Source organism: Salmo salar, chromosome 13 (genome assembly GCF_965601325.2).
Source record: "Salmo salar chromosome 13, fSalSal1, whole genome shotgun sequence".
In the NCBI taxonomy this organism is placed as follows: Eukaryota; Metazoa; Chordata; class Actinopteri; order Salmoniformes; family Salmonidae; genus Salmo; species Salmo salar.
The window spans coordinates 44022628-44047362 of NC_138303.1; the positions used below are offsets into that span (position 1 = coordinate 44022628).

At 44.4% G+C, this 24735-nt stretch overlaps 2 protein-coding genes across 5 annotated transcripts in view; one reads left to right on the forward strand and one right to left on the reverse strand.

Annotated features, from left to right (window-relative positions):
- kmt2d (lysine (K)-specific methyltransferase 2D) overlaps positions 1-12578 on the forward strand; it is a 42648-nt gene extending 30070 nt beyond the window's left edge. For 2 of the 3 annotated variants that reach the window (XM_014135873.3, XM_014135875.3), the window contains exons 37-50: positions 145-309; positions 626-773; positions 1038-1119; positions 2525-2700; positions 2902-3026; positions 3282-3414; positions 3701-3837; positions 5297-6743; positions 7000-7136; positions 7368-7498; positions 8377-8683; positions 9060-9133; positions 9214-9322; positions 9543-12578. In XM_014135873.3, the coding sequence (XP_013991348.3) occupies positions 145-309; positions 626-773; positions 1038-1119; positions 2525-2700; positions 2902-3026; positions 3282-3414; positions 3701-3837; positions 5297-6743; positions 7000-7136; positions 7368-7498; positions 8377-8683; positions 9060-9133; positions 9214-9322; positions 9543-9635 (3264 nt within the window). In that variant the 3' untranslated portion in view covers positions 9636-12578. The remainder of the gene's footprint in view (positions 1-144; positions 310-625; positions 774-1037; positions 1120-2524; positions 2701-2901; positions 3027-3281; positions 3415-3700; positions 3838-5296; positions 6744-6999; positions 7137-7367; positions 7499-8376; positions 8684-9059; positions 9134-9213; positions 9323-9542) is intronic. The other variant, XM_014135876.3, reaches the window with a different exon arrangement.
- Positions 12579-12635: 57 nt separating this feature from the next.
- The window catches only part of acvr1ba (activin A receptor type 1Ba), a 33931-nt gene continuing 21831 nt past the window's right edge, over positions 12636-24735 (reverse strand). Inside the window, exons 2-10 of one of the 2 annotated variants that reach the window (XM_014135872.3) lie at positions 20793-21032; positions 20362-20515; positions 20119-20231; positions 19643-19873; positions 19246-19413; positions 17150-17306; positions 16809-16933; positions 16400-16530; positions 12636-16130 (exon numbers count right to left, since the gene is read on the reverse strand). In XM_014135872.3, coding sequence (XP_013991347.1) covers positions 16005-16130; positions 16400-16530; positions 16809-16933; positions 17150-17306; positions 19246-19413; positions 19643-19873; positions 20119-20231; positions 20362-20515; positions 20793-21032 — 1445 coding nt within the window. In that variant the 3' untranslated portion in view covers positions 12636-16004. Of the gene's footprint in view, positions 16131-16399; positions 16531-16808; positions 16934-17149; positions 17337-19245; positions 19414-19642; positions 19874-20118; positions 20232-20361; positions 20516-20792; positions 21033-24735 lie in introns of both variants that reach the window. The other variant, XM_014135871.3, reaches the window with a different exon arrangement.

Sequence of the window (24735 nt, forward strand, 5' to 3'; positions counted from 1 at the left end):
TATTTCAATGAAAAAAAAAAAAAAAAACAGTAACAAATGCATTGCAAATTCGTAGGATGCCACTCTTTACAGTAATACCTCATTTGTCTTTGTTTTTTTTTTTTTTGTGACAAAAACTTCAATGTTCTCATTATTTTCACCCAGGGCCTTTCTCTCCTTCCCCTGATGGAGCCCTCCATCACTGCCAGTCTGGACCTGTTCGCCCCCTTCGGCAGCAGCCCGGCCGACGGCAAGGCCCAGCTCAAGGGCTCCTTTGGAAATGCAGTACTGGACAACATCCCGGACTACTACTCTCAGCTTCTCACCAAGGTACTGTCTGTTAAACAAGCTGATGTGTACAGCATAGACTTACTGTGGTTGTCCAGATTTCCAGCTGCATATTGTTCTTGATACAGGAGTAACAGTGTCTCTATGTTCTCGTCTTTTATTAATGTGTATTCACCCACCCAGTAGTTTCAACAACACTTTCATATTTGTAGCTTTTGAAGCGCTTTGAGATGACTTTCTGTTATGAGAAGTGCTATAGAAGTTGAAATGATTATCGTTATTCTATGACAACAATCACTTTTATTTCTCTCCATTATCCCACTGTCCACTGTTTAACCACGGCACCCTGTATCCTTAGAGTAACCTCAGTAATCCACCAACACCCCCGTCCTCCCTGCCCCCCACACCACCCCCCTCGGTACAGCACAAGATGCTCAATGGGACAACTGCTGTGGAGGAGCTGACTGAGGTACAGAAGGAGACCGAGACCACAGAGGACACTATGGGTAAGACAAGGTTTTTTTTTAAACATTTTTTTAATGAAAAACGGAAATAAAGCAGTTTTGTGTTTTTTAAGGTCGTTCTCTTAAATAAAGACTCTCTTAGTCTCACTTCCAAGCCTGTATGTTTTGCCATCCAAAACCCCTCAGTAATTTCATGTTCCTTGTTCCTATCCGGTTTGAATGTAAAGGGTTTTGTACAGCGCAATTAGATTTGATGAGCAGCTGAACAGTCTGTTAATGGCATCTCTCGCTACAATGTGTCTGCAGATTCTGTCACTGAGGAGGTGAAGAGTATGGATATCCTTGCAGCGCTCCCCACCCCTCCTCACAACCAGAACGAGGACATCAGGTATGAAATGCAGGGCCTAAATGTTCACCTGCTCCTTTAAGGGTGGGAGGTTACCGTGGCAATGTGGCTGTCGTGTTTGTGCCTGTGAGATTGAGTCTGACTAGTAGCCGTGTCATCCTCTCTACCGTAGCAGTTGAAACTCAAACATTGAAAAACAACCTAGCTTGTGAACAAAACATTATTAAAAAGAAACACAAAGACAGTCTCACTTCAGTAGACTTTCGTTTCAAGTAAATTATGCCAGACAGTGTTGCAGCGCGAGGTGGGATAGGCTATAGGATTCGTAGTTCTTTGACTTTATGTGATGAATTTGCCCGGTATGAAACAAGAAACAGCCACTGCAGCACTTATTTAACTTTGTATGTGATCATACTTCACCTATTTTTATTCACAAATACGAGTGAAATGCTGGCACTGTGGAGCCCTGACAACCCACCAACGTGGCTGGTGAAATAGATATCCTACCCACCAATGCCAAAATCCACCCACATTTGGCGGGTGGCGGGGTGTTCATTTTAGGCCCTGATGATATGTCACCTGTCCTAATCCTATGTTTGGGATGGGCACAGTCAGACAAACGGATGTTAGCATTCCAAATACTTGCGCGAGCTATCGTTTCTTTTGTTGAAAAAAATGCATAGCCTTTGTCTCAGTTAAATAAAATGATGTGTGACATTGCTACACACAAGGATATACCGTGACGTTTGAAATCCTTCCTTTAATAAAAATCGACTTTTGACTTTATGACGTGCGCCCCCATTAAATGACATGCCTTATAGCCTACACCGGTTTCAAGCGTGTAGTTTGTTGGCGCTACAGTCAGTGGCTCCATGTGTAGCAACGTGAAGTGGGAGCTCTCTTATCAATGCGAAGTGGAATACAAATGACACAATTAAGTTAGCTAAATGAGTATGCTACAACAAGCAACCGACAGGTAGGCTGCTGTTTCATCTGAATGTAGTTGTTGTGGACGAGGATGGGGAGCTCAGTAAAATAGCCTCGACTAGCCTAGCTATCTGGCTAGCGAACATCTGGCTGTCTTAGCTAGCTTCTTTACATTGATTTGATGCAGTAAAGACAGGCACCGCCAAATGGGATGATGGACAAGCTATGGCATTTACAAGTTTGTCTGACTAGCGCTTGTCGGTGGCTACTTTTTCTCTCTCCCCCTTTGGGATCACATTTGTTGTTACTGTTTTGAACTTTTCCTCAATAGTTTGAGGAGAACCGTTCTCTGTCCCTCTGGCGTGTATACTACCCTCCCGTCTCATACACAGTGTGGCCTTGCCTGACCGTGTTTTCCAGGATGGAGAGCATATGTTTTGCTCTCTATACGAAAATAACTTCTCCGATTTTAATGATGAGTAGTTTTGATTGCGAACGTTACCTTACCTATGTCTTTCAGGATGGAGAGTGACGAGGACAGCGACGCTCCAGACAGTATCGTCCCAGCGTCCTCTCCTGAGAGTGACCTAGGCGACGAGGCGCCACGCTTCCCTCGCCTCCGAGAACCCAAAGAGGAGGAGACGGAGAGAACCATATCCCCTATTATACCACTCATCCCCCGCACTGCCATCCCAGGTAGGTCCACTACACAGGCTTCTGATGTCGTAAATAATATAGGCCACTTGTTGACAATGCACTTATTGTAAGTTGCTCTTGAGAGTCTAAGAGCATCGCTAAATTATAAAAATATTTTAAAATGTAAGCACAAAACAAATAATTGGACTTGCCAGTCCATGTCATATATATATATATATTTTTTTTCTTCCCCTTGTCCAGTGTTTCCAGAGAACAAGCCGTTTGAAGCAGCGGCTGACAAGTTGGCGTCTACAACCAACCCCTGGGACAAAGCCAAGAGCAACGAGGTGGCTGTGACCTTCACACTGACCTCCGCTGCAGCCAAGGTTACTGAGCTTAACCCTCTTCCGTCCCTCTACACCCCTTTTCTGAACCCCTATCATTTTCACTTCAACCCATCTCCTATCTAGCCTGGTCCCAGATCAGTTTGTGCTGTCTATACAGATATGGGTTGAAACCAATACGGGACCAGGCTACCTCCTATCTGAACTAAACCATGAACTGTCTGTTGTGAAGAAAAAAAATGACGACAATTTGGATAGTTATGATCTTGATGGATGGGTGGGTTGATACTTCTCCAGAATCTGAACCATGTAATGGTGGCTGTGGCTCAGCTCCTCCACATGCGGATGCCTGGTTCCTATGAGGTGGCTTTCTCTCCCAGCCCGAGCAGAGCAGGAGCCTCAGGACCAGGGAAAAGCCCCGAACAACCAGGTATTGGACCTCCGGGTGATTTCTATTACATTTCTCCTCACAGTTAAGTCCGAAATAGAATGTTGTTACCTACTAAATAGAGATTTCACCAAACACTTAAGATTTAGGGAAGAGGATAAGCTGATCCTAGATTTATGCCTAAGCTTAATGTTTCTCTAGGTTGAACCCCTCCCTCTCTCCATCCATCTTAAATTCTTAGCTAGATAAAATCATTGGCAAAACAGGAAAGAAAATGGTCAGATATATTGAAGAAAGCGATCATCTAATTAGCAAACTCTCCCTTCAGGTGCTGTGTGCGTGAAGACTGGTGGTATAGATGGTAGTTCAGCCAGCCAGGACCCAGAGTGGCTCAGACAGTTTGATGTTTCTCTGCCAGGCTGCACTCTGAAGAAACAGGTGGACATCCTCTCACTCATCAAACAGGTAGGTCACATATCCCTTTATTCATCAGAAAGTTCCTTTTCTGATATTCCTCCAATAGACAGACCTGTTCCTCAGCCAAAATCCTTGTCCTGCTCACATCCCTGAACAGCATTGGTCCAGACTGCCAAACCCAACGTTTATGGCAATCAATGGATTTGGTTGAACATCAAAATCTGTTGAGTCATGCGTTCTTGCTTGGGACATGTTAAATGAAACAATGTATTTACTGAATGCCATATCAGTAGTGTACTACAGCTCCTAATAAAGCACTGTGAATGACTTTATTGAGCTCATTACAAAAAAAAGGTATATTGCGTGATGCCCGTGGGGAAACAAATTGGTGCGATCAAATCATGGGCTGGACTTAATTGCATCAGTGCCACCAGGGTAAAAGGTTTGTTTGGAGGCCTGCTGTACAGTCTCCCTATGATACAACCCTATATATTTATGATGGAGCTATATTTATTAGGGGTTAAACGATTCACCGATACGGATTTGTCGCCGATTCAAATGTTTAAGATGGGACTGTATTGGTTGGCGGACCCCAAACCAATCCGAATGTAGCATGCATCTGTGAAAAGAAAATCTGATTTAAAATGTTACGAATCGTCAATCTTTTTTTTTTTTTGCTCATTACTTTCTACCTTCTGAAAATACCTAATATTTTGTGACAACTGATACGTCGTCCTTCAGTGTCAAACTAAGCATGTAACTGTGTTTGCAGTTGTAGCTCTACAAGTCATTTTGCATGCTGAATCACCCTCGGGACATCAGTAGCCTAGTCAATTTGTGCACTGTTCCTGATCTACGCTGCAGCTTCAGCGTTCAAGTGCTAAAATGGCTTGCGCGACATTAGGCTTTATTCGTTGGGTGACAACCTATGTCATTTGCTAGGTTATTACCTATGCGCTGTTGAAAATTGTGTTTTACCGGACTAAAAGTAAGTTACCGGAGACAAACTCATCTGGCTACACCTGCTGAACTGAGCTTACAGAGTGTTTCATATGGATTGTTTCAGGTTTACCATAACCAATAGTTAAGTCAGTGTATATGGTTATTTTTAGATAAAGGTTACAGGGTAACCTTGATAATTTCATGGCAAGGTGCACTGACCAGCCAAAGCAGGAAGAGGAAAAAGAAGCTGACTAAAAACTTCCAAACGGTCAAAACCATTTGATTTTGAGATGGGGGGGTGAAATCCAAAGTTGTGCTATATATTCATTGGCTCTGTCAGCTCATGGGCGTCCCCTTGTAATCTGATGGTGGTAGATGCCTAATATCCCTTATGGCTCAAATCAGGTGCTACATATAGTGTACACCATAGACATAATTCATTTACACACAGATTGCTTTGAGTGTCTGGAAATGGAGCTATATAAATTATTATTAGTCAGGTTAGCTACTGGCCTTTTTTTGTCAAATGTCAGGAGACTACTCAATATTTTCATTCCTCTCTCAGGAGTTCCCCGAACAGGAGGACAAACCGGTTCAGCACTGTTACACCACCAACGTGTCTGACCTGGATGTCCGCCATCTCCCTGTCATCCCTGTCCAGGATTCCCCGCCCTCCTCTCCCTCTCCTCCTCCTGTCCCCGCTCCTGCTCCTCCTAGTGAACCTGAACCTCCCACACAGCCAGCCTCCCCCTCCCAGCCAGCCTCCCCCTCCCAGCCAGCCTCCCCCTCTCAGCTAGCCTTTCCCTTTCAAGTTCCCTCCAGCCCTGCTCAGACCACCGTTCAGGTCAAAACGGAGCCTGCCACCACCACTGTTCAGATCAAAACTGAGGCTGAGGAGGCCATCCTTCCCCCTCCTGACCCTGTCCTTGTCCCCGACTCTGACCCTGGTGCTGACACTAAGGCTCCTGTTCTTGACTCTGCTGATGCTGAGGCTCCTACTGCTCAGGCAGACTATGATGCCAAGCCTGCTGACCAGCCAGCCCCCCAGCCCCAGGACACCCCCACCTCCCCCACCGCCAGCCTGGAGGTGTTCTCCCCCAAGGTGAAGCACCGCAGCAGGCCCCTCTCCCCCGACCCTGAGGAGATGGTGGTCCGGCCCAAGGTGAAGAAGTGGAAGGGCCTCCGCTGGAAGCGTCTCCAGATCGTCATCACCATCCGTAAAGGAGGCTCCAAGAAGGAGAGCAGCCGCGGGGTCTCCGAGCTCATGGAGCGTCTCCGCATCACCCTGAGGCCTGACAAGCTGCCCCGGGACAAACGCAAGTGCTGCTTCTGCCACGAGGAGGGCGACGGCGCCACGGACGGCCCCGCCAGGCTCCTCAACATCGACGTGGACCTGTGGGTTCATCTCAACTGCGCCCTGTGGAGCACGGAGGTGTACGAGACGCAGGGAGGCGCGCTGATGAACGTCGAAATGGCGTTGAGACGCGGGCTCCGCACCCGCTGTGCCTGCTGCCAGAAGACGGGCGCCACCAACAGCTGCAACCGCCTGCGCTGCCCCAACGTCTACCACTTCGCCTGCGGCATCCAGGCCCGCTGCATGTTCTTCAGGGACAAGACCATGCTATGCACCCAACACAAACTGAAAGGGCCCAGCGAGGAGGAGCTGACGGGCTTCTCTGTGTTCCGCCGGGTCTACATCGAGAGAGACGAGGTCAAGCAGATCGCCAGCATCTTACAACGCGGCGACCGCATCCACCTGTTCCGCGTAGGCGGCCTCATCTTCCACGCCGTGGGCCAGCTGCTGCCGTCTCAGATGCAAGCCTTCCACTCCCCGACCGCCATCTTCCCCGTGGGCTACGAGGCGACCAGGATCTACTGGAGCACGCGGGTGCCTAACCGCCGGTGTCGGTATCGTTGTCGTATCAGCGAGACGGAGGGAAGGCCGCTGTTCGAGGTACGGGTGCTGGAGCATGGACAGGAAGACCTGCACTACCGCGACACCAGCCCAGAAGGTACATTCTCAAAGTCTGTCCCCACACCCAGACCCTGCACAGGCTACCTCTGTTGAAATGTCCAATCACAGAACTGACCACAGTTTGGGTTCATTTGTCTAAATTGCCATTGATTTGGAATTGAGTTGCCATTTTTGGGGGTAATTGCATCGTTGCGACACAGCCATGTCTGTAATTAAAATGGAATTGACTCCATTGCTGCAATTTACTCATCTGGTCTGTGACCATGTCCTGTGTTTTTCTGCCTTCCCTCTAGGTATCTGGGACCGAGTGGTTCAGTCTGTAGCTAAGCTGAGAGAAGAGTCTGCCATGCTGAAGCTGTTCACTGACCATGTGAAGGGAGAGGACATGTACGGCCTCACGGTCCACGCCGTACTGCGCATCACTGAGTCGGTAAGAAGTCCTTTCCCGAAATCAGAATCGCCATTTGGCTTTTCCCTCCTCTGCTCTCATTGCTTCCATGACACCAAGGCCTGTGTCTCCAATTGCCCATTCAGTGCCCTACTTTGCACTACGGCTCTGGTTAAAAGGAGTGCCCCACAGAGGGAATAGGGTGTCATCTGAGGTTCGGATCATGCTTTTTTATCCTTGACTTCACCAACATCCTGTGTGTTACGTTATTAGTTGCCTGGAGTGGAGAGCTGCCAGAACTATGTGTTCCGATACGGTCGCCACCCTCTGATGGAGCTGCCGCTCATGATCAACCCCACCGGCTGCGCCCGCTCCGAACCCAAGATCCTCACACACTGCAAGAGGTAAGACTGCAGTATAGTCTTCCAAATAGATTTATAGTAGTAGCTATAGAAAATAGTCATAAATGGTATACTAGTATAGAAGATATAGGTGATCTAGATATCGATATGCTGTGTAAAGCAGTGGTTGTCAGCTGGTTTTGCACTCGGGACCCAAATTGGACCAGGTTGTCTGTCGCACCCCAATAATTGCGTTGTAATTTTTTGGGGCCAAAATGGCCATCTGGGAGGCAGCAGATTTTCTGAATGCTATATTGATAGTAAATGTAGCAATTTCTGTGACAAGGGCACATTCCCACTGTCAATACTCCATTTTGCCTGTATTCTTGATGGATAATGTTAGTTAGCTGACTGGTTTGAGACCACAACCTCAACCAAACCTGCTGAAGAGCGGTGCTAATAGCTCTATATATAGAAAATTCTAGATAATCGAAGAAATTGAAAAAAAAAACAATTATTCTAACATGTTCATTATCATTTCTACACACTTTCTACCTGGCGTTTAGTAGTGTAAGTTCAGACTGGAGTAGTTTTTATCCACCACCAAAAAAATTAAATAATAAACATCCTAAAATATTTATTTTACTCAGACACCAGCAACCCATTTGAAAACCCCATTTGAAATAGATAAGTGGTGTAGAGAAACTAGCTGTGTGGTCTGTTAGTTGTTAGTTCAGGCCACACATTCTGATTGGTCAAAAAGTGTGTTCCACACATTATACACAATACACACTAATGAGGAAGTTCTCCCTCACTGTCGACCTAAATGTCCTAAAATAAATATATATATTTTAAATGTTTCATCAAATGTTCTAATGAGTGACACTGAAACATTTCTAAACTGAATGACGTAATGACTGTGCAGACTGACTCTGATCTAGTTCTGTGTCTCTCTCTCTTAGGCCTCACACCCTGAACAGTACGTCCATGTCCAAGGCCTACCAGAGCACCTTCACCGGCGAGATCAACACCCCCTACAGCAAGCAGTTTGTCCACTCCAAGTCCTCCCAGTACCGGCGTCTGAAGACAGAGTGGAAGAACAACGTCTACCTGGCCCGGTCCCAAATCCAGGGCCTGGGGCTGTACGCTGCCAAGGACCTGGACAAACACACCATGGTCATCGAGTATATAGGAACCATCATCCGCAACGAGGTGGCCAACCGCCGTGAGAAGATCTACGAGGAACAGGTGGGTGGCTCTCGAGTAGTAAGTCTTTTGTCTGTTTAGTTCCCCTCCAGGCATAGCTGTGATTTGAGTTGTTGATTTTACACAAAAACGGTCAATATACTAAGAAAGAAAACAATAGGGACAGAAATAAAAGTGGAAACAACAGCAAAACAAAAGGGACAGAAATAAAAGTGGAAACAACAGCAAAACAAAAGGGACAGAAATGAAGGGGGAAACAACAGCAAAACAAAAGGGACAGAAATGAAGGGGGAAACAACAGCAAAACAAAAGGGACAGAAATGAAGGGGGAAACAACAGGAAAATATTTGTTCATAGTCAAGGTGTCAGTGGATTGGAGTGTTTAGAATGACCTCTCTTCCTGCTTGTTTTCTTCTAGAACCGTGGCATCTACATGTTCCGCACCAACAACGAGCATGTGATCGATGCCACTCTGACTGGCGGCCCAGCTCGGTAGGTGTTGGAAGTGTACTTTCTCTTTTTTTCCCCTTATTGCGTTTGTCCCGGTCTCACCCTCCTGTTTTCCTCTTCAGCTATGTCAACCACTCCTGTGCCCCCAACTGTGTTGCCGAGGTGGTGACGTTTGACAAAGAGGACAAGATCATCATCATCTCCAGTCGCCGGATCCCCAAGGGAGAAGAGGTGAGAGACCACAGAGAACCCTGGTCAATATGCATGCACTTTTATAGTTTTTATGTACGTACCCAATATACAGCTTCCTTCACTGATTTTAAAAGCCCTAAACTGTCTCTTTGGGGGTCTTGGTTGTGTTACGGTAAAGCAGTAAACCTGGCTTTAGAAATGCATGTAATAATGATATGACAGCATAGTGTTGTTGTTGACCCTCTCTCTCTTCTCCTAGCTGACGTACGACTATCAGTTTGACTTTGAGGACGATCAGCACAAGATCCCTTGCCACTGCGGAGCCTGGAATTGCCGAAAGTGGATGAACTAAACGAACGGGGAAGAACAGAGCGAAAAACAGAGGGGGAGAGAGAGAGGGGAGTCCCTTCTTTCTCCTGGGTGCCAGAACAGAACACTCCTGCTGCGCCAAAGCCTATAGAGTCTTTAGAACTACTTACCCAGTTCATAAGCTGTTCGTAAGCTGACGAACGAGGAGGGAAATCTAACCTCCAAATCAATAAGACGAAGACGTTTGCATTCACACCTGTAGCCAAAGGTTTGAAGAGCATTACTGATTCTAAACGCAAACAAACCCACCTCTATTGACATCCAGCCGAATGGTGGGACAATCTCTTTGTGGATGAACTGTGTCCTCTGCCAAAAGCAACTCTTTCCTCTACCTACCTACCGCTCCCCCCTTCAATAACTATGGCTGGAATACAATCCTCTAAACCTACCAAATGTTTCTGATTCTATGTGATATCAATACTCTCTTAGGACAGATCTCACCTAGAGCTTTGAAGAAAGAAGCCATTTTAAGTACTAAGAACAAACTAATGCATTTTTTTTTTAGGGTCTTACCTATCCTATTCTTCTTCTTCTCCCGCACTCCCCCTCTTCCTAACCTAACCCTTAAGGAAAAGACACTCTCCCGTCGTCATTGGCTAGCTAGACAATCCTGAAGACAGTGGCTCTGAGTCTGTATAGAAGAACTGTGTATCGCTGATGGAGACGGAGTAGAAAGATGTCTGATACTATAAAAGTTGACCTCTAGAGGCACCAGACAACGGTTTTATTGGCCTGACTGACTAAAGGAGTTTATAAAAGGTGGGTTAGTTGGACCCCCAGTCTACCTCATTGATCTAGTGGGAGTGACTGCTTACTTTGTGTAAAAATTGTAACTGCTACTGTGGAAAAGGGGGAAGAAAGGGGTCGGTGGGAATGTTTTCATTAGGCTAATAATATAGCCTTCTCGGACAAGCAGGGAAACTTAAACTAGCAGCCGGTTTGCTCTATCTATTCTATGCTGATTCTACAATAATGAGCCAACAATATTATTCCTCATTAATTATGTATACAGACGGAATAAATTATATGATCGTTTTTTTTTAAAGATATCGCATCAATCACAAGCTTAACAGGTATCATGAGACGACTCCTGATCATCCTGGATTTCATGTAGCTACTCTTTTTTTGTTGGCCTTCTCTGCATATTTATAATGCATTTAGATATCATGCTTTTTAGTTGAATGAATGCACAGTAACATCTAACCTTACATTGCAGAGGACTGAGCGAGGGATTGGTGCTTCAACACGTAAAGCGAAGCAGGATCACTGCGCTAATTTAATAAGAAGTCTTTGGCAAGACGATCAAGTTCAACTAATGAGTGACGGAAGTGTAATGCACACTTGCTGCTTTATGCCTTCTGGTCACACATTAAGCAGAAAGCTTGTGGGTAATAATGCAAGACAAGACTACTATCCCATTTGTTTCCCACCTTTTAGTCCTTGAACTCCCATCTGCATTTTAATATTTTCTTTTCTCGAATGACGTCAACCATGAATCTAGCATCTTCCTCTCTATATCATGTAGTGGACTGTTGTAAACTTTACTGTAGTGAGTCTTTCTCTGCCTGGCCCTGCCTGTCTAACCACACCACAGCTACGTGTGTTTCTAAAGATCCCTGTGTTGTGGTTTTCTAGTGGTAGTACGGTCTTCTATACTGGAGGCTTGAATCAAGGGCAGGGGAAGACTTGTAAAAAAGGGCATTTTTTTTTAAATGAAATTAATAACAAAGTAGATCTTCAAAGGGGAGCGTTCTGAAGTCTCCATGGCGATGTCACCTGTACTACTTTGTCCCCTCTACCCTGACCTAAAACCTCACGTAAGAAAAATGCAAAAGTGTACAAACTGTATATATATTCTATAGGGGGGCAACAAACTCTTTATCCAACCCCTTTTTAATCAATAAAAATCTAAAATTGTAGAGAAATAAAATTGATGAAAGAAATCAACCACTGGATATCATTTTATCAAAGATTATGCTGTATGTGTATATATATAAATATATGTAAAATGGAGTGTTTTTGCATTTACCTGTTTTTCTATTAGCATTTTTTGCTATAAGCTTTCAAAGACAGTTTGTTAAAATAGGTATGTGAAGATGTCTTCAATGACTTGGATGAGAAGCCAAGAGTGAAAGAGAATGTTGTAGATGCATAATGGAAAGTTGTCAAGATTATTACAACTTTGAGGAATCACAGCATTTGTGTATTTATGTCAAATTGTTCACGTATGTTCATTTACTTTTAATTTATGCTACTAGTCAATTTTACCAAAACCTCTCGCTCTCTCCCTTGATTGGTTACAATTGGATCATTAGTATACGGAAAATCTTTAACTTCTCCCTGGCTAGGATATTAGTTAAACATGGTTGGTGTTTTATCATCCCTATAGAAGTGAATGTGTTGGTATACCTTGTAAAAACAGGCTACTTGGTCTGATGTATGTTATGACTAAATATTCAAAGTTAACCCCGTACTTACCTGAGATTAAATTGCACTCAATAGTACTTCTCTAAGTGGTAGATATTGCTAAAGTATGAGTCAGTGATATTTTTTTCTTGTCATGTTTATTTGAAGGGAAGACCATTAGACATTTTGCCGCTCACTGGATTTTAGCCTAAGTAACTTCTTCCTACCATGTTTGAATATCTAATTTAAGTTCTCCGCATATCTTAAATTAAATAAAGAGCTTGCTAAAAGTTGAACTTTTTTTACCTAACTTTTTAAAATGTTTTTCATCTGTACAGCTGAGCTACTTTTAGGGAATATGAATAATTTTTATTGTATGTGGCATGTTTTGTATGGATATAATTTTGAATTGTACATAGGACGACAGAGGTTTTTTTTCTATACAGCCCCCCCCTCCCCCCATCCATTTGTCTCTGCTTTTATTTCTTTTAAAGAAAAATAAAATGCATTTTAAATATAATTTGGAATCTTATTTTCATTTAAATAAAACATGCTAAAGCCTTACTCAAAGACAGACTAATACAAAACTTGTATTTTAATGTATATCACCTACCATATGTACACATTTTCTAACTAGTCCTGAAAAAGATTAGTTTAACATGGTGTTTGAAATATTGAAGAGGTGTTTACAGTATGAATAGGACATTTGATGGTATAACAAATTCCCATGCTAAAACATGGATAGGAATATTTGACATTTGGTTCTCATGACAACCATCTCTTCCTCAAAGCCCTCATGAAATACCAGGATAGATTGACCCTCAAATACTCCATCTGTCATATCCTTGCCAATGTTACAGTAGCAGCAACATACATTTACTGGGGTATACACGCCCAAAATCCAGAAGAGAGAAAAAAAAAAACATTTTTCCCCTCTGCATTCTATATCTTTTACCTCCGTAAAGACAGAGGTCCCAGTGTTGAGACAGCCCCCTTGTTCTGCATGCCATCAGAACACATCCTTTTTCAGAGAGCCTAGTTCCAGTGTTAATAACAGTTATAGATATCAAAGCCTGTTCTTCTTGCCCTGATCGATCAAAAATACCATATTGTTCTGAAAATAAATACACAATGGTGAGATGAGCTCATAGTTACATCACAATATCAACTAGCCCAGTGTAAAAGGGAAGATCGATGGCTAACAAACCAAGAAAAGCCAATAATAAAACATATTTTTCCTGAGCTCTGTGACAAGCTCTCCTTTGACTTCTGCATCTCCGAGAAACCAGCTGAAAGTACCATTGAAGATGTCACTGAAAAAATGACCACAGTACAGAGAGAAAAAGAGATGCCTATGTTTTGTATACAAATCACAATGTATCCATCAGTAGTGTCTATAGTAAAACAGTTTTCATTACCATCGTTTATGCCTCACATACTGGTCACCCGAGTCCTACTGTTCTCTCTGCTACCGCACGGTAAGCAGTACTGGATCGTCTAGATCCAAAACGCTCCCTACCTACATGTTGGACTGAATTAAAAATAGTCTACAGATCGATCACTCAACATCTTTGACTGGCTTCTTAAATCACATCAAATCTCAAGTGTATTCATCAAAAATATCTAATAAAATAAATAAAACCATTCCAAAAAAACATCCCTGCCACATTTCAAAACATAAAACTGGACCAAATCTCAAAATGTGATACATGTAGGAGTCACATTCAAGCAGGCGTGAGGTATTCAAGTAGCAGAATGCAACCTGTCTGTTTAATGCTTGACAAGTCTTAAATTACTAATGTGAAATGTTGTTCAATCAACTACAAGCTATTCCAAGCTTCTGAAAGCTGTATAGGAATGGCTGTAGTCTACTCTGCTGATGTACACTGAAGAAAAATATAAAAAAACGCAACATGCAACAATTTCTAAGATTTTACTGAGTTAGGACATCAGTCAGTTGAAATAAATTCATTAGGCCCTAATCTATGGATTTCACATGACTGGGAATACAGATATGTATCTGTTGGTCAGATACCTTTTTTAAGGTAGGGGCGTGGATCAGAAAACCAGTCAGTGTGAGGCACACAATTTCCCTCATGCAGCACGACATCTTCACAGAGTTGATCAGGCTGTTGATTGTAGCCTGTGGAATGTTATCCCACTCTTCAATGGCTGTGCGAAATTGCTGGGTATTGGCGGGAACACGCTGTTGTACACGTCGAGCATCCCAAACATGTTCAATGGGTGACATGTCTGGTGAGTATGCAGGCCATGGAAGAACTGGGACATTTTCAACTGTGTACAGATCCTTCGACATGGGGCCGTGCACTACCATGCCGAAACGTGATGGCGGTGGATGAATGGCACGACAATGGGCCACAGGATCTCATCACAGTACGTCTGTGCATTCAAATTGACATCAATAAAATCCAATTGTGTTCGTTGCGCATAGCTTATGCTTGACCATATCCTCGCTATGGATCTGTTCACAATGTTGACATCAGCAAACCGCTCGCCCACATGACGCCATACACGCTGTAAGACATCTGCCCAGTACAGATGAAACCGGGATTCATCTGCGAAAAGCACACTTTCCCAGCGTGAAGTCAGTTACGACGTCGACCTGTAGTGAGGTCAAGACCCTGGTGATGACAAGCACGCAGAGGAGTTTACCAGACAATTTGTGCAGAAAATCAGGTTGTGCAAACCCACAGTTTCATCAGCTGTCTGGGTGGCTAATCTCAGACACTCCCACAGGTGAGTGTAAAGGGTCTGGGCTGGCGTGGTTACACATGGTCTGTGGTTGTGATGCCAGTTGGACCTACTGCCAAATTCTCTAAAACAACATGGGAGGCAGCTTATGGTAGAGAACATACATTCTCTGGCAAATGCTCAGGTGGACATTCCTGCAGTCAGCATGCCAATTGCATGCTCCCTCAAAACTTGAGACATCTGTGGTGTCGTGTTGTGTGACAAAACTGCACATTTTAGTGGCCTTTTATTGTCCCCAGCACAAGGTGAACATGTGTAATGATCATGCCGTTTAATCAGCTTCTTGATATGCCACACCTGTCAGGTGGATGGATTATCTTGGCAAAGGAGAAATGCTCACTAACAGGGATGTAGACAAATTAGTGCACAACATTTGAGAAAAACAAGCTTTTTGTGCGTATGGAACATTTCTGGGATCTTTTATTTCAGCCCATGAAACATGGGATCAACACTTTACATGTTGCATTTATATTTTCGTTCAGTGTATATTGTGACATGTCCATAGAAGTGACTTTCCTGCCTAATATGGTTGATTTCATCCTGTACAGATGATTGGGTGACGACAAGCGCGTCGTCTGCTACTCTCCCACATTCTCCCAAAAGCAACATGTTGCCATGAAAACAAACTCATAGCACATTTTTTTACTTAAAAATGTGGACATGAAACCACATGAATATGAGTTTTCAGGACGTAGCTAGTCTTGTGGCAAGAAAAAAATAAAATAAAAAATATTACAAACTATATTCCTGTCACTGTACAATAGTAATAATTACTGCCTCGGAGCACAAAGTAAAACTGAACAGGGAGGTTGGTGGGGATAATAATGGTAGTATCATGTAGTGTGGTGGCCCATAAGAGTGGGTGGAGGAGAGAAGGTTAGGATAACCAGTGGAAGAAGGCCATAGTGAAGGAGGGAGAAAGAAGAGGGGCACAGGGGAGATTCTCAGTAGTTTTGGCTAATAAGGTGAGGTAGGCCTTGTCACAATTTGGGAGTGGGGCTTTAAACTGGCAGGATTTAGTCTCAGTCCTTTCCGTGTTATTTTCCATGAGCCCTGGTCAAAAAGTAGTGCACTAGATAGGGAATAGGGCGCCATTTGATATACAGCCTATGCCTATCGTTGTGCGTCTCCAGCGAGCCACGTGGCTCTGCCGTCCGTCCGTCCCAATCTTCTCTTACATCTTGATGTCCTCCTCGACACTGAGCTGAGAGAGGGTCTTCTTGATGCGTAGAGCCGTGAGGCGGGCCGCTCCGTTAGAGTACCAGCACTCCCTCATGATCTTACCCATCACACGCAGAGACTGGAGGATGAGAGAGGGGGAGGTTAGAGTCGGTCAACACACAAATCAACCAACCTTATCTTTCCACTAGTCCCACAGGGTGAAAAGGAAATGTCAAATGAATAAAGTACAATAAAAAATATCTTTACACCATATTTACATTTAAAATGCAGTCAATCACTAATAACTTAGAAAACAAATGCAATGTTTCTGTCTAGAAAGTAAACAAATGCAATGTTTCTGTCCAGCAGGTCTGAGGTTTTTTGTGCGTATTTGTTCTCGCTCATTACCTCGTAGCTCTGCCACCAGTTGGGCACGTTAGGCCTCAGCCTCTGGTCACACACCACCTTCCTCATCTCATCTATGGAGGGGTCAGAGGGCACCAGGTCAAAGTAGGGCAGCTGGTAATCCTCGTGGATACCTGGGGGGGGGGGGGGGGGGGGCAGAACAGAGGGAGAGCCTGGTCAGTCACATGCTGACATCTATGAAGACTGCTATTTCATAGTAATGTTAATGTGGTTCTTGACAAGTGAAAGTGTGTTTCAATTAAACTACATTGCAGTCAGACTGCACAGAATCACTCATTTACAAATGCCCAAGTAGCCTAAGTAACTACTCGTGTGGCCAAAATGAGCTGAAGCACTTCCCCCAGGCATTGTGAGATCGGATTATCTGCAAGGTACCCAGTCCGTGTCTTACTTCCAGTGTTGCAGCGGCGCGCTATCTCCCAGTACACCAGCCCCAGGGCATAGATATCAGCGCACTTAAACGAGTCAAAGTGTTTCATGTTGATGGTCTCTTCCAGGACCTCTGGAGCCATATACCTGGGAGTCAGAGAGACAAACAGGTTTCCACTAAAGGAAAGGATGTTTTGTGTACCAGCATATCACTGAGATACGGTATCAAAATCCACCAAATTCAGGAGATGAATTGAACAAAAATATTCCATGATTGAAAAGTGTCCTTCAACTATATATATTTTTTTCAATGTTCTTGTCCTGAATTGAATGAATAGACATGGCAGCTAGTCGGGTCAGTACCTCTTGGTGCCAACACGCTGGTTAGGGGCGATGTCTATAGTATCAGTGATGGACTCATGGCGTACTGCCAACCCCAGGTCAGCGATGGCACACATGCCATTCTTCTTCACCAGAATATTCTTAGACTTCAGATCACGGTGGGCGATGCCAGGCTTACCTAGAGGGGAGGAAACACTGAGTTGGAAGACTGGAATGGAAGGAGCACAGGAGCACACGACAATATTTAAACCAGGTTAACATTTGAACCAGGTCATCAACTGTCTATTCGTTAAACGTTTGTATACTAGCTGTAAAGTCTTTTGTCTGTAATGTTTTTTTAGTTGTGTGTCGGACCCCAGGAAGATTAGCTGTCATCATGGAGTCAGCTAATGGGGATCCTATAAAAATTGTAATTTATAGGCAGAGCAATGAGTGCTAACAAAGGCCGTTGTGAGGGGTGTAACATGTAAAGTGATGGGAGTGATCCTGCTTTGTTGTATAACCCCCCTGGCTAATTAGGAATGTGTTTTAACACATACAGTGCATTTGGAAAGTATACAGACCCCTTAACTTTTTCCGCATTTTGTTACAGCCTTATTCTAAAATGGATTAAATAGGTCCCCCCCCCCATCAATCTACACAATGACAAAGCAAAAACAGATTTTTAGAAATGTTTTCAAAAACTGAAATATCATATTTACATAAAGTTGTCAGACCCTTTACTCAGTACTTTGAAGCACCTTCGGCAGTGATTACAGCCTCTAGTCTTCTTGGGTATGACGCTACAAGCTTGGCACACCTGTATTTGTGGAGTTTGTTCCATTCTTCTTTGCAGATCCTCTCAATCTCTGTCAGGTTGGATGGGAGCGTCGCTGCACAGCTATTTTCAGGTCTCTCCAGAGATGTTCGATCGGGTTCAAGTCCGGGTTCTGGCTGGGCCACTCAAGGACATTCAGAGACTTGTCCCAAAGCCAATCGTGTGTTGTTTTGGCTGTGTGCTTAGGGTCATTGTCCTGTCGGAAGGTTAACCTTCTCCCCAGTCTGAGGTCCTGAGCAGGTTTTCATCAAGGATCTCTGTACTTTGCGCCATTCATCTTTCCCTCGATCCTGACCAGTCTCCCAGTCCCTGCCGCTGAAAAACATCCCCACAGCATGATGCTGCCACCACCATGCTTCCACGTAGGGATGGTAATGGCCAGGTGATGAGCAGTGCCTGGTTTCCTTCTGACATGACGCTTGACATTTAGGCCAAAGAACCTTGTTTCTCATGGTCTGAAAGTACTTTAGGCAAACTCCAAGCGGGTTGTCATGTGCCTTTTACTGAAGAGTGGCTTTTGTCTGGCCACTACCGTTAAGGTCTTATTGGTGGAGTGCTGCAGATGGTTGTCCTTCTGGAAGGTCCTCCCATCGCCACAGAGGAACTCTGGTGCTCTGTCAGAGTGACCATCGGGTTCTTGGTCAACTCCCTGATCAAGGCCGTTCTCATCAGATTGCTCAGTTTGGCCGGACAGCCAGCTCTAGGAAGAGTCTTGGTGGTTCAAAACTTCTTCCATTTAAGAATGATGGAGGCTGCTGTGTTCTTGGGGACCTTCAATACCGCAGGAATGTTTTAGTACCCTTCCCCAGATCTGTGCCTCCACACAATCCTGTCTCGGAGATCTACAGACAACTCCTTCGACCTCATGGCTTGGTTATTGCTCTGACGTGCACTGTCTACTGAGGGACCTTATATAGACTGGTGTGTGCCATTCCAAATCATGTCCAATCAATTGAATTTACCACAGGTGGAATCCAATCCAGTTGTAGAAACATCAAGGATGATCAATGGAAGCAGGATGCACCTGAGCTGAATTTCAAGTCTCATAACAAAGGGTCTAAATACTTATGTAAATAAGGTATTTCAGGTTTCTCTTTAATAAATTAGCAAACATTTCTAAAAACCTGTTTTTGCTTTGTCATTATACGGTATTGTATGTAGATTGAGGGTAAAAAAAAAAAACAACATTTAAGCAATTTTAGAATAAGTCTAATGTAACAAAATGTGGAAATAGAGAAGGGGGTCTGAATACTTTCCGAATGCACGGTATGGTCCTTATTCATCTCGCCGCTGTGCTTACCCTGCGTGCCCAGTATCTCCATATGCAGGTGAGCCAGGCCGCTGGCGGCAGACAGGGCCAGCTTGATCATGCCCTCTATAGTCACAGAATAGTAGTTCAGGTAGTCAAACAGAGAACCGTACTCGTGGTAGTCTGAGACCAGCCACAACTGGGTCCATGTGCCGTTATCTGAGAGAAAGAGAAAGGGAGCACATGAAAGATGCACAGAAAGACGGAGAGAGGATAATTCTACGGTCAATAAAAAAGAAACTGTTGAGTCAACAACGGCACGTTGATAAAATTCACCTACATAACACCAGGGATATCTTCACTTAACATGAATGTCTGTGTTGTAAGTGGTGTGTGTGTACACGGTTCTCTGTGTGGTGCTGTAGTAGAACAGCGACAGAACGCTCACCTTTATTGTCGGCGGCGATGAATCCCAGGATGTTCTCGTGTCGCAGCATGATGGTCTGGTAGATCTCAGCCTCTCTGAACCACGAGCGCTCCTCTCTGGACGAGAAGATCTTCACCGCCACGTCTCCCCCGCGCCACTTCCCCCGCCACACCTCCCCGAAGCGGCCCTTCCCTATGATGTCCTGCAGAACGATGGTCCGGGCCACCGTACGCTGCACGAACAGGGGCAGGCCTGCAGGAGGAAGCAGAAAGGACCACTGATACCATTGGGCTTTCACCTAAACACTAACTTATACTAAACTTGTAAGTGTACACATATGCATCTATTGGTGTTACATACAGACATGGCTAAAGAATATTCTAAACATTGAATGAATCCCCAGTGTAAGCGGACCTCTGTTCGCAGGCGAGAGTAGAGTTCAGGGCGGTTCTGTGTATAGAACTTTACTTCCAGCGGTGTAGGCTCAGTCTACTCACCAGAACCAGACCCAGAGGTGGACATGTCATAGATGAGATCCTGCAGGGTCTTGTCCTTGGCCAGGTAGAGGTGTTCACAGGAGGGGTCCTCCACCTCCAGCCGCTGTCTGTGGCTGTACGAGAGAAGATCAGCTGTCAGAAACTAAAATTGTATCTTCTCACCCCCCCCAAATACACACAGCCCTGCCGTCCCATCTGTAGGGCGTACTCAGGAGATGGTACTACCTGGGACCAGAAACTCACCTGTAGGTCCTCTGGTGATGCTGGAAGAGGAATAATCCCACCAGCAGCAGCATGCACAGCAGGAAGACTGGCCCTGCGATCACAGCCACCAGCTCCACCGGCCCCCAGGGGCCTCCAGAGCCCACCCAGCCCAGCTCCCCTGGTTTCACCGGGACTGGAACAAGGGAGAAATTCAGAACACGGTGTTAGCAGGGGTATTACCATCTTTCCCAGTCAAATAAAACAAAGGGTGCATCTCAACAGTCCAAGGAGGCTTCCTCCATCTCTCTCTTATGTGCACTGATATGAAAACATTGGAGGGGTAGAAGCAGAATGGTTGCACCAGCCCTGTTCTTTCAAATCAGTGCACATTTTTTAAAAAGACAGGAGACGTGGAAGCTTTTCTGATGCGATGCACAAAACGCAGCCGGTGTGACTTGGGCTTTACTCACGCGAGGGGACCTTGAGGTCGACACGGTTGCAATAGTCAGTGTAGCAGCAGTGAGTGTTGAGCAGTCCCTCGGCACTGAGACAGTAGAAAGGTTGGCCAGGGGGCACAAGGCTGTCTCTGGCGATACAGATCCTTACATGCTGCTCATGCCCCTGGATGAAGGAGGTGGAGGCCATGCAGGCCCCATCAGTCTCACACTCATAACCAGACTTCACACAGTTGGTGCAGTTACACCGCAGGGCTGGGGGAAAAGAGGGAGGCACGAGGTTAGAATGACTACTAGTTAGGCATCAGGACTATCATTCTATGGGCGCTTGAATCAGAGACCGAGATAACAGGCATGGGGTGGAGAGAACTTCCCAGAACAGAATGCGATGAAGAACAGTTATTGATGGCCTATGCTCCTTGATGAGCAATACGGTTTTAGTCCGGACTGTAAGAAAACTTTAGTCACTGCAGTACTCACATTTGTCCAGCAGAGGGCATTCTAAACCAACAATACAAGACTCAAAAGTACATTCCATCTACCGGACTAGCCAGGATAGAGTCCCATTCAGAAGAGACTCAACAATACAGCCAGGGGAGTGTGGTGAGTGCAGACTGGTTTAGCAGCAGACAGAGACCCGGACGGAAACCAGTTTCTTTAAAGCAGAGGAAGCCAAATACTCCATGGAGAGGAGACTGTCCTGTGATGCTGGGACAGACACACCGAAACCCAACAGTCAAATCCTCAATGCAGCATTCTGCTACTCAAAGAAAGCAAGAGAACACATTTTTATTTAACCTTTATTTAACTACGCAAGTCAATTACCAACAAATTCTTATTTAGAATGACGGCCTACCCCGGCCAAACCCTCCCCTAACCTGGACGACACTGGGCCAATTGCGCACCGCCCTATGGGACTCCCAATCACGGCCGGTTGTGATACAGCCCAGGATTGAACCCAGGTCTGTAGTGACACCACTAGCACTGCAATGCAGTGCCTTAGACCGCTGCGCCAGTCGGTCCCCAAAACACTGTCAGGATCATAGCTTTGATTTAAAGCCCGCAGCACAGACAGCTTGATAGGGGCCTGTTTTAACAAGTCTACAATAGCTGGGCCACTCAAAACTAATCACTCTGGCTTTAGAGGAAATTGAAAGCAAGACTAGAACTAAATGGCAACAAATTCAAACAGAGGGGGACAGAGTGAATTCAGGTCTGCTACCACCTAAAAGACACTTCTAAAAGGGCCAAGCTTTGTCAGACCTCAACACCCTCTGGATGAAAAAAATTACTCTAAAGCTTTCTGCTAATCCTCTCCCTATTCTGGAGGTTTTTCCAAGCAGCCCTTGAGCCCTCTCCTTCCGCCCGGTTAGTTTATTTGCTCAAACAGAAACCGTATGTGCAGGAGGAGTAAAAAAATAAAAAAAGCACAAAATAGCTTTTTCAAGTAACAACACCCCCCCCCCCCAATGGTCATAAATCACACCGATTTAGCAGTGTGGACAAACAAACGTTCAAATAAAAACTAGAGCAAAAGAGATAAAGGAATAGAAAATCTAAACAGGAAGTCAAGCTACTGGGGGTGTATAACTGATAGACAATAGGTGCCTAACAAGTTTTTAAAACTTGTGACAAGGATAGCTTAGCAAAATCAGACAGGAATGCATTCCAGATCATGGGGCTTTTATCGGTAATTCGGAATTGGTTGCTCTTGAATTCCATAACTTGAACATGTTATGGAATTCAAGAGGATAATAAGTCATTTAAAGTACCGTAAACACATTGAGCAACTTAAATTTGATAAATATTCAGGAGTCCTTTTTTACATTTTTTTTTTTTTAAAGAGGTGCTGAACAGTCTGAGGAATGGTCAGATGATATTCTTCTTACAGAGCGTTTCTGCAGGGAGATTGATAGTGGTATGGTATGTGCGGGCCCATATAATGTTACAGTAACTGATGAATGGGACGATCATCATGTAATAGAGAGCGCAGCACTTCTGTTCAGGAGATACCTAATCTTGCCCAGTATCCTCATATTTTTGGTGATCTTAGAGGTTATTGTTTCCATGACAATTCATCATCAAATCAGAACACCAAGAAAGCGTACAGGCATGATCTACAGATATATCATCAATATCGACCCCTATATAATCTGGATTCTATTTTCTTTGGACCAAATAATAACAGTCAGTGACAATGTTCATTTTAAACCACTGAGAAATTACATATGTTGATGAACTGAGGTAAATTAAATCTTTGTGAGAGTAAAACACATATACTAAACAAAAATATAAAAAACTAGTTAAGTGTTTGTCCTGTTTCATGAGCTGAAATAAAAAAGATCCCAGAAATGTTCCATACGCGCCAAAAACGTTATTTCTCTAAAATGTTGTGCCCAAATTTGATTATATCCCTGTTAGTGAGCATTTCTCCTTTGACAAGATATGCCATACCTGTCAGGTGGATGGATTATCAAGAAGCTGAATAAAACAGCATGATATATGTGCACCTTGTGCTGGGGACAATAGAAGGACACTAAAATGTGCAGTGTTTTCACAACACAATGCCACAGATGTCTCAAGTTTTGAAGGAGAGCGCAATTGGCATGCTGACTGCAGGAATGTCCACCAGAGCGGTTGCCAGATAATTGAATGTTCATTTCTCTAACATAAGCCGCCTCCGTCATTTTAGAACATTTGGCAGTACGTCCAACCGGCCTCACAACCGCAGACCACGTGTAACCACTCCAGCCCAGGACCTCCACAACTGACTTCTTCACCTGCGTGAGCATCTGAGATCAGCCACCCGGACAGCTGATGAAACTGGAGTATTTGTCTGTAATAATGCCCTTGTGGGGAAAAACTCATTCTGATTGGCTGGGCCTGGCTCCCCAGTGGGTGGGCCTATGCCCTCTCAGGCCCAGCCAATCAGAATGAGTTTTTCCCCCACAAGGGCTGGATTTCAGACAAATACTCCTCAGTTTCAAATTTTTTATTAAAACTATTATGATCAACAGTATCGAATGCTTAAGAAAAAAAAAGACCTAATCTATGATCTTCGCAATCATTTGCCGTATGTATTTCACCAATTAAGTAACAGCCATGTAGGTAGGGTGAGATTTCTGAAACCATACTGAAGTTCATATAACTGACTTTCCTTGTTAAGGTATTAGATTCATCTGTTATATGCTTTTAACATTTTTTAGATGACCAGCAAAATTGAGATTGGCCTGGAATTTGTGAAGTTTGCTGGATCATCAACAATGAGCACTAGTCTCTCAGTCTCACTGGTAAGCCAAGACAGACTGTTAGCACAAGCTTTAACCTTCCTCTGTAGGTTCATCTCTGGAGTTTCAACAGCAATGGGTCTCTTGCAAAAATATCCATCCTCAAATCAGAATTACAACAGTTTGAAACACCATTTTCTTCCTGAGCTACTCCTGCTGCTGTAGTTTCACCACTCTCCTTAGGATCCAAAAATTGTCGGGTTAGTAACTCTTTCCCACACACTCAGTCTTACTCAACCCACTTCCCTTAAGTTCACCCCCCCCCACACACACACACCTATTGCGCCATCAATGTGTGACTGACATGCAAGTGGCCATACCACCCAACAAGTCCTGGGAGTCATTCCCACAGTTCAACTGCTGTGTGTAATGTGTGCCTGCCTGCGTGTACAGTGCATTCTGGGAAGTATTCAGACCCCTTGACTTTTTCCCTTATTGTAAAATGGATGAAATATATTTTCCCCTCAATGACAAAGCAAAAAATTAGAAAATGTATAAAAATTAAACAAATGCCTTATTTCAAATCAAATTTTGTCACATGCGCTGAACACAACAGGTGTAGACCTTACAGTGAAATGCTTACTTACAAACCCTTAACCTGTTAGGGCTAGGGGGCAGTATTGACACGGCCAGATAAAAAAACGTACCTGATTTAATCTGGTTACTACTCC